The 9,688-nt window shown below is 54.3% G+C and overlaps 1 protein-coding gene across 1 annotated transcript in view; it reads left to right on the forward strand.

Moving 5' to 3' along the window:
* Window positions 1–9,688, forward strand: part of LOC140362230 (glutamate receptor ionotropic, kainate 5-like) — a 76,713-nt gene that overhangs the window by 59,252 nt on the left and 7,773 nt on the right. The window contains exons 13-16 of the mRNA XM_072448324.1: window positions 5,237–5,346; window positions 5,458–5,631; window positions 7,823–7,988; window positions 9,500–9,688. The exon at window positions 9,500–9,688 is cut by the window's right edge and continues 37 nt beyond it. Of these exons, the coding sequence (XP_072304425.1) occupies window positions 5,237–5,346; window positions 5,458–5,631; window positions 7,823–7,988; window positions 9,500–9,688 (639 nt within the window). The remainder of the gene's footprint in view (window positions 1–5,236; window positions 5,347–5,457; window positions 5,632–7,822; window positions 7,989–9,499) is intronic.

A 9,688-nucleotide genomic window follows, 5' to 3' on the forward strand; every position in this document is an offset into this window, starting at 1 on the left:
CACCTCCTGCCAACGCCTCCTCCTGCCGACGCCTCCTGCCAACGCCCCCTCCTGCCAACGCCTCCTGCTAACCCCTCCTGCCAACGCCTCCTCCTGCCGACGCCTCCTGCCAACGCCTCCTCCTGCCGATTGTGTTGATCCTCGCCGACAGTCATTGTTGACACTGAAGCAGATTTAGATGTTTCCTCCACAAACCACAGCATCACCTTCACTTCCGGGCGTGTCAAACAGGCCAGAGGTCAGAGAGAGGTCAGACGATGGCTCCTCCTGCCTACGCCTGCTCCTGCCGACGCCTCCTCCTGCCGACGCCTCCTGCCAACGCCTCCTCCTGCCAACGCCTCCTCCTGCCTACACCTCCAGCCGACGCCGTCTCTCTGCGCTCTTACATTTGTCGAGCGGAACCTTCAGGAGCCGAGGTCAAACTGCGAGTTGACAATGACAAAAGGCTGAGAAACCGCGGCTTGATCGAGAGCGTCGGGAGGAAGAAGGAGGCGACACAAAAGAGGGAGAGGAAGAGAGGGAGAGGAAGAGGAGGAAGAAGGAGGCGACACAACTCACGCTTTGATGAGTTTTGAGGCTCGGGGGCCGGATCAGTGGCTCCACGCGGCGTGAAATGTAAAGATGGCAGCTTCCTGAGGCCTAAAGATGAAATGAAAGAGAGAGAGGAAGAGGAGGGAGGGGAAGAGAGGAAGAGTGAGAGGAAGAGAGGAAGAGTGAGAGGAAGAGTAAGAGGAAGAGAGGAAGAGGAGGAAGAGAGGAAGAGGAGGAAGATGAGGAAGAGGAAGAGAATACCCCCTTTTTTGTATATGTCCAGCGTCTTTGGGTCCCTGAAAAGCGCTATACAAATAAAATATTTATTATTATTATTATTATAAGAGGAGGAAGAGGGAGAGGACGAGCGCAGACGAGGTTAATGCAGAAGCGATGGACATAAATCACGGCGCTCTCGGGCGTCGCCCCCTCTCGGGGCGTCGCCCCCTCTCGGGCGTCGCCCCCTCTCGGGCGTCGCCCCCTCTCGGGCGTCGGAAGCAGATGGACGTTATTTATGTTTTTTAATTATCACCGTCACCACGGCAGAAAGGTGAAACGTCCACGAACACGTGTGAAACGTGTTCATGTGTGAAACGTCCACGAATACGTAAAGACCGACACAAACGTTCACAGCCTCGAATATCCACAAAGAGACAAATCAGTTTCAAACTAAAAGACAAAAGAGACGCAATCGCAAATGGCGTAAGAGGGAGATTGGGTTTGTGATATATCTGCTCTTTTTACTGATGGACTCTAGATGTCGGGGTGGAGACAGTTCCTATGGGGGTGGGGACAGGTCCTATGGGGTGGGGACAGTTCCTATGGGGGTGGGGACAGGTCCTATGGGGTGGGGACAGGTCCTATGGGGTGGGGACAGTTCCTATGGGGGTGGGGACAGGTCCTATGGGGTGGGGACAGGTCCTATGGGGTGGGGACAGTTCCTATGGGGGGGGGACAGGTCCTATGGGGTGGGGACAGGTCCTATGGGGTGGGGACAGTTCCTATGGGGGGGGGACAGGTCCTATGGGGTGGGGACAGTTCCTATGGGGGTGGGGACAGGTCCTATGGGGTGGGGACAGGTCCTATGGGGTGGGGACAGGTCCTCTGGGGGTTCTTCTCCTCTAAATGCTCTTTACACGTGGGGAGTGAACCGTTTTATTTGTTTGAATGTGTTTTCTATTGAGTCACATCTGTGATTGTGCTTTTAGGGCTTTTAGGGCTCAACAGGAACTTAACGGCCTAATGTGTTCCAACGGTGTTTAAACCTTCTCTAAACCGTCTGGACCGGGACAGATGTGAACCGTCTGGACCGGGACAGATGTGAACCGTCTGGACCGGGACATGTGTGAACCGTCTGGACCGGGACAGATGTGAACCGTCTGGACCGGGACAGATGTGAACCGTCTGGACCGGGACAGATGTGAACCGTCTGGACCGGGACATGTGTGAACCGTCTGGACCGGGACAGATGTGAACCGTCTGGACCGGGACAGATGTGAACCGTCTGGACCGGGACAGATGTGAACCGTCTGGACCGGGACAGATGTGAACCGTCTGGACCGGGACAGATGTGAACCGTCTGGACCGGGACATGTGTGAACCGTCTGGACCGGGACAGATGTGAACCGTCTGGACCGGGACATGTGTGAACCGTCTGGACCGGGACAGATGTGAACCGTCTGGACCGGGACAGATGTGAACCGTCTGGACCGGGACATGTGTGAACCGTCTGGACCGAGACATGTGTGAACCGTCTGGACCGGGACAGATGTGAACCGTCTGGACCGGGACATGTGTGAACCGTCTGGACCGGGACATGTGTGAACCGTCTGGACCGGGACATGTGTGAATAGTCTGGACCGGGACATGTGTGAATCGTCTGGACCGGGACAGATGTGAACCGTCTGGACCGGGACATATGTGAATCGTCTGGACCGGGACATATGTGAACCGTCTGGACCGGGACAGATGTGAACCGTCTGGACCGGGACAGATGTGAACCGTCTGGACCGGGACATATGTGAATAGTCTGGACCGAGACATGTGTGAATCGTCTGGACCGGGACATATGTGAATCGTCTGGACCGGGACATATGTGAATCGTCTGGACCGGGACATATGTGAATCGTCTGGACCGGGACATATGTGAACCGTCTGGACCGGGACAGATGTGAACCGTCTGGACCGGGACAGATGTGAACCGTCTGGACCGGGACATATGTGAACCGTCTGGACCGGGACAGATGTGAACCGTCTGGACCGGGACATATGTGAACCGTCTGGACCGGGACAGATGTGAACCGTCTGGACCGGGACAGATGTGAACCGTCTGGACCGGGACATATGTGAACCGTCTGGACCGGGAACCGTCTGGACCGGGACAGATGTGAACCGTCTGGACCGGGACATATGTGAACCGTCTGGACCGGGACAGATGTGAACCGTCTGGACCGGGACAGGTGTGAACCGTCTGGACCGGGACATGTGTGAACCGTCTGGACCGGGACATGTGTGAATAGTCTGGACCGGGACAGATGTGAACCGTCTGGACCGGGACATGTGTGAACCGTCTGGACCGAGACATGTGTGAATCGTCTGGACCGGGACATGTGTGAACCGTCTGGACCGAGACATGTGTGAATCGTCTGGACCGGGACATGTGTGAACCGTCTGGACCGGGACATGTGTGAATAGTCTGGACCGGGACATATGTGAATCGTCTGGACCGGGACAGATGTGAACCGTCTGGACCGGGACAGATGTGAACCGTCTGGACCGGGACAGATGTGAACCGTCTGGACCGGGACATGTGTGAATCGTCTGGACCGGGACATATGTGAATCGTCTGGACCGGGACATATGTGAATCGTCTGGACCGGGACATATGTGAACCGTCTGGACCGGGACATGTGTGAATCGTCTGGACCGGGACATATGTGAATCGTCTGGACCGGGACATATGTGAACCGTCTGGACCGGGACAGATGTGAACCGTCTGGACCGGGACATATGTGAATCGTCTGGACCGGGACATATGTGAACCGTCTGGACCGGGACAGATGTGAACCGTCTGGACCGGGACAGATGTGAACCGTCTGGACCGGGACATGTGTGAATCGTCTGGACCGGGACATGTGTGAATCGTCTGGACCGGGACATGTGTGAATCGTCTGGACCGGGACATGTGTGAATAGTCTGGACCGGGACAGATGTGAACCGTCTGGACCGGGACAGATGTGAACCGTCTGGACCGGGACATGTGTGAATCGTCTGGACCGGGACATGTGTGAATCGTCTGGACCGGGACATGTGTGAATCGTCTGGACCGGGACATGTGTGAATAGTCTGGACCGGGACAGATGTGAACCGTCTGGACCGGGACAGATGTGAACCGTCTGGACCGGGACCGGGACATATGTGAATTGTCCGTTCCCGTAACGCGCACGTGTGAAAATGTCTTTAAACGGCGTTGGCCTTCGTCGCCGCTGAACCGTCTCTCACGGTGACCGAACCCGAGAAAATGATGCAATACGGAACCCGAGAAAATGATGCAATACGTTAAGTAAAGTGACAGGCCGCATCTGCGGATGGCGCGCCCACTCCATCAAGCTCACCTCTCAAACCCTGCAGCTGTTCAGTCTCGGCACATTAGCTGACGACGGTGCATCTGCGGCCGCTTAATCCTCAGGCCCACTAGGGAATGAAGAGGGCGCGCACGTGGGCAAGAGTGTGGGCCGGGGCGAGCGCGTGGGCCGGGGAGAGCGCGTGGGCCGGGGAGAGCGCGTGGGCCGGGGAGAGCGCGTGGGCCGGGGAGAGCGCGTGGGCCGGGGAGAGAGCGTGGGCCGGGGAGAGCGCGTGGGCCGGGGAGAGCGTGTGGGCCGGGGAGAAAGCGTGGGCCAAGGAGTGTGCGTGGTCCGGGGAGAGCGTGTGGGCCGGGGAGAGAGCGCGCCCTGTCGCCTGTCCCGCCCCCTGCGCCCCTGTCCCGCCCCCTGCTGCTGGTGGATTAAGAGCTCGTCCTTTGTCATTAAAGTGTTTGTTGTTTGAAGCTGATGCAACATTTGGAAAACCACATCCTGTTTTCGGGCTTTTCGTCATCTCGGCTCTCGACGCATGTTTTTCAGACAAAATGCTTTTGTCTTTCACCGTGGCAACCGCTCTGACAGGTTCAAGACATTTATGCACCTGCACACATGCATGTTACAGGGTCCTGAAGCCCAGCCACGTCTGTGTGAGGGAGAGCACCACTGTGAGGATGTTCTGAAGTCACACAGTTCATTATGAACTTTGTGATAATGAGTGTAATGACGGCTGTAATAACAGTTGTAATAATGGTTGTAATAACAGTTTTAATAACAGTTTTAATAACAGTTGTAATAACAGCTGTAATAACAGTTGTAAATAATGGTTGTAATAACAGTTGTAATAATGGTTTGTAATAACAGTTTTAATAACAGTTGTAATAACAGTTGTAATAACAGCTGTAATAACAGTTGTAATAACAGTTGTAATAATGGTTGTAATAACAGTTGTAATAAAAGCTGTAATAACGACTGTAATAAAAGCTGTAATAACAGTTGTAATAATGGTTGTAATAACAGTTGTAATAACAGCTGTAATAACAACTGTAATAACAGCTGTAATAACAGCTGTAATAACAGTTGTAATAATGGTTGTAATAACAGTTGGACCTGTCTTGTCTCCTCAGGGCCGTAAGCCGGGTTACTTCTCCTTCCTGGATCCTTTCTCTCCTGCCGTCTGGCTCTTCATGCTCCTCGCTTACCTCGCTGTGTCCTGTGTGCTCTTCCTCGCTGCAAGGTACTGACCCCGCCCCGACCCCGCCCCGACCCCGGTCCGACCCCGGCCTGACCCAAGCCTGACCCCGGCCTGTCCCTGACCCCGGCCTGACCCTGATCTCTCTTGTTGCAGGTTGAGTCCGTACGAGTGGTACAACCCGCACCCCTGCTCGCGGCACAGGCAGGACGTCCTGGAGAACCAGTACTCTCTGGGGAACAGCTTGTGGTTCCCTGTGGGCGGGTTCATGCAGCAGGGGTCAGAGGTCATGCCCCGAGCCCTGTCCACGCGCTGCGTCAGCGGAGTCTGGTACGGGAGAGCTGAACACACTGAGCTGAACACTGAGCTGAACACACTGAGCTGAACACTGAGCTGAACACACTGAGCTGAACACTGAGCTGAACACTGAGCTGAACACACTGAGCTGAACACTGAGCTGAACACTGAGCTGAACACACTGAGCTGAACACTGAGCTGAACACTGAGCTGAACACTGAGCTGAACACACTGAGCTGAACACTGAGCTGAACACTGAGCTGAACATTGAGCTGAACACTGAGCTGAACACTGAGCTGAACACACTGAGCTGAACACTGAGCTGAACACTGAGCTGAACACACTGAGCTGAACACTGAGCTGAACACTGAGCTGAACACACTGAGCTGAACACACTGAGCTGAACACTGAGCTGAACACTGAGCTGAACACACTGAGCTGAACACACTGAGCTGAACACTGAGCTGAACACTGAGCTGAACACTGAGCTGAACACACTGAGCTGAACACTGAGCTGAACACTGAGCTGAACACTGAGCTGAACACACTGAGCTGAACACTGAGCTGAACACTGAGCTGAACACTGAGCTGAACACACTGAGCTGAACACTGAGCTGAACACTGAGCTGAACACTGAGCTGAACACACTGAGCTGAACACTGAGCTGAACACTGAGCTGAACACACTGAGCTGAACACACTGAGCTGAACACTGAGCTGAACACACTGAGCTGAACACTGAGCTGAACACTGAGCTGAACACACTGAGCTGAACACTGAGCTGAACACTGAGCTGAACACTGAGCTGAACACACTGAGCTGAACACTGAGCTGAACACACTGAGCTGAACACTGAGCTGAACACTGAGCTGAACACACTGAGCTGAACACTGAGCTGAACACTGAGCTGAACACTGAGCTGAACACACTGAGCTGAACACTGAGCTGAACACACTGAGCTGAACACTGAGCTGAACACACTGAGCTGAACACTGAGCTGAACACTGAGCTGAACACACTGAGCTGAACACACTGAGCTGAACACTGAGCTGAACACTGAGCTGAACACACTGAGCTGAACACACTGAGCTGAACACACTGAGCTGAACACACTGAGCTGAACACTGAGCTGAACACTGAGCTGAACACACTGAGCTGAACACTGAGCTGAACACTGAGCTGAACACTGAGCTGAACACTGAGCTGAACACTGAGCTGAACACACTGAGCTGAACACACTGAGCTGAACACTGAGCTGAACACACTGAGCTGAACACACTGAGCTGAACACACTGAGCTGAACACTGAGCTGAACACACTGAAATACTAAGGAGACTTTTCTGAACAGAAACAGATGGACAGAATGTGTTTGTTTCAGAGGAATAATCAGGACTTAACGGGGCTGAAACACGCTGATTTTATTGTTTTAATTGTGTGTTAATAAAGCTCAATCCAACCGTCCCACTGAGCTCCAGCTGCTCGGCGCCACCCACAGGGAACAGAGAGCGCTGCACAGAACTAGAGCACAGAGCAGGAGGCGGGAGGAGAGCACAGAGCAGGAGGCGGGAGGAAGAGGCAGGAGGAGGAGGTGGGAGGAAGAGGCAGGAGGAGGAGACGGGAGGAGGAGGCGGGAGGAGATCACTCTGTTTAGATGTTTACCATCATCTGGCCTATTTCCAGAGCAGCTTCATTCACTCATGTGTCAGTCATAACAACATCTGTTTTTATCTTTCACAGCGTTTGACAGAGCGAGTCAGAGCGAGTCAGAGCGAGTCAGAGCGAGTCAGAGCGAGTCAGAGCGAGTCAGAGCGAGGAGCATAAGAACGAACAATAACTGTCAATTCCAGCCGTTTTTCTGTTTCTTATTCCTGTATCTCCTCCCCCTCCTTCTCTCCTCCTCACTCCTCCCCCTCTCCTCCTCCCCCTCTCTTCCTCGCTCCTCCCCCTCTCCCCCCCGCTCCTCCTCTCCTCCTCGCTCCTCCCCCTCTCCTCCTCGCTCCTCCCCCTCTCCCCCCCGCTCCTCCTCTCCTCCTCGCTCCTCCCCCTCTCCCCCCCGCTCCTCCTCTCCTCCTCGCTCCTCCCCCTCTCCCCCCCGCTCCTCCTCTCCTCCTCGCTCCTCCCCCTCTCCCCCCCGCTCCTCCTCTCCTCCTCGCTCCTCCCCCTCTCCTCCTCGCTCCTCCCCCTCTCCTCCTCTCCTCCTCGCTCCTCCCCCTCTCCTCCCTCAGGTGGGCGTTTACTCTGATCATCATCTCCTCGTACACGGCGAACCTGGCTGCGTTCCTGACCGTTCAGAGGATGGAGGTTCCCATCGAGTCGGCGGACGACCTTGCTGACCAGACCAACATCCAGTACGGCACCATCCACGGGGGCTCCACCATGACCTTCTTCATGGTACTGCACACGCCCACGACTCGCCACACGGGGGCCACAAAGTCCTGAAGCGCCTCTGGGGGGCGCAATCTTAGACCTGCTTTATGCCTGAAGACTTGTTTTATTTACCTCTTTTATTGAACTGTTATGGTTTTACTCTGAGCAACAGCTGCAAACTCAATCGTTATTGACCTTTAGAGGTCAATAACGTTTATGATTCTAATCCTAACCTTAAAGGGCCCATGACTTCTCTAATTCTGACTTTATCTGGTGTGTTTGTACCTATATAAATACATATACGTGATAGTTTGACACCGATCGAGCAGGTATTTGTGGAGAAAACGTTGAAAAATCTGTGGAAAATGACAGGAAGTAACATCACACCAGGGACACTCATACAGGAAGTGACCTCACACCAGGGACACTCATACAGGAAGTGACCTCACACCAGGGACACTCATGCAGTAAGTGACCTCACACCAGGGACACTCGTACAGGAAGTGACATCACACCAGGGACACTCATGCAGTAAGTGACCTCACACCAGGGACACTCATGCAGTAAGTGACCTCACACCAGGGACACTCATGCAGTAAGTGACCTCACACCAGGGACACTCGTACAGGAAGTGACATCACACCAGGGACACTCATGCAGTAAGTGACCTCACACCAGGGACACTCGTACAGGAAGTGACATCACACCAGGGACACTCATGCAGTAAGTGACCTCACACCAGGGACACTCGTACAGGAAGTGACATCACACCAAGGACACTCATACAGGAAGTGACCTCACACCAGGGACACTCAAACAGGAAGTGACCTCACACCAGGGACACTCATACAGGAAGTGACATCACACCAGGGACACTCATACAGGAAGTGACATCACACCAGGGACACTCATACAGGAAGTGACCTCACACTAGGGACACTCATACAGGAAGTGACATCACACCAGGGACACTCATACAGGAAGTGACCTCACATGACACCACACAGACAATCGCAGTCCGCTCCTCAGTCATGTGACCCCAGGAGGTCGGTGGACGTGGGCGCTTTGGCCGGAGGCACGGGTCGGGTCGGGGCGGCGGCAGAGGTTTGGCTTTGCTCCGCCGGGGCATTAGATGAGTTTTGGCCCAGTGGTTGCTGGGTAATTTCCTAGTGTGATGTCATCAATAACAAAGAGGAAGTGAAATTATAAATCTAGAAAATGTGCCACTCTGGTCTGCATCTTAGTTCAGTGAGTGGTCCGACCTGCAGGGGGCGCTTTAACTTCTCACCACACCTTCTGAACCTGTTTCTGTCTCCATACGAGGACGTGAGTGTGTACAGGTTTCAGTCCCCACACTGATGCTACAGCATGACCTTCATCATGGTAAACACGGACCATGCACACGTCAGCAGCCGCGTCACGGTCTCCACACTGCAGGGGTTTGTCACACTGCAGGGGTTTGTCACACTGCAGGGGTTTGTCACACTGCAGGGGTTTGTGGGAGTTGTAGTTGACGTGTCGTGCGTGTCTTGCAGAACTCGCGGTACCAGACGTACCAGCGCATGTGGAACTACATGTACTCGAAGCAGCCGAGCGTGTTCGTGAAGAGCACGGAGGACGGCATCGCCCGCGTGCTCAACTCCAGATACGCCTTCCTCATGGAGAGCACCATGAATGAGTACTACAGGAACACCAACTGCAACCTGACGCAGATCGGGGGTCTG

The sequence above is a fragment of the Eucyclogobius newberryi genome, unplaced genomic scaffold (genome assembly GCF_026437365.1).
Source record: "Eucyclogobius newberryi isolate DKJ021-1_F unplaced genomic scaffold, fEucNew1.0.hap1 SCAF_16, whole genome shotgun sequence".
NCBI classification, from domain to species: domain Eukaryota; kingdom Metazoa; phylum Chordata; class Actinopteri; order Gobiiformes; family Gobiidae; genus Eucyclogobius; species Eucyclogobius newberryi.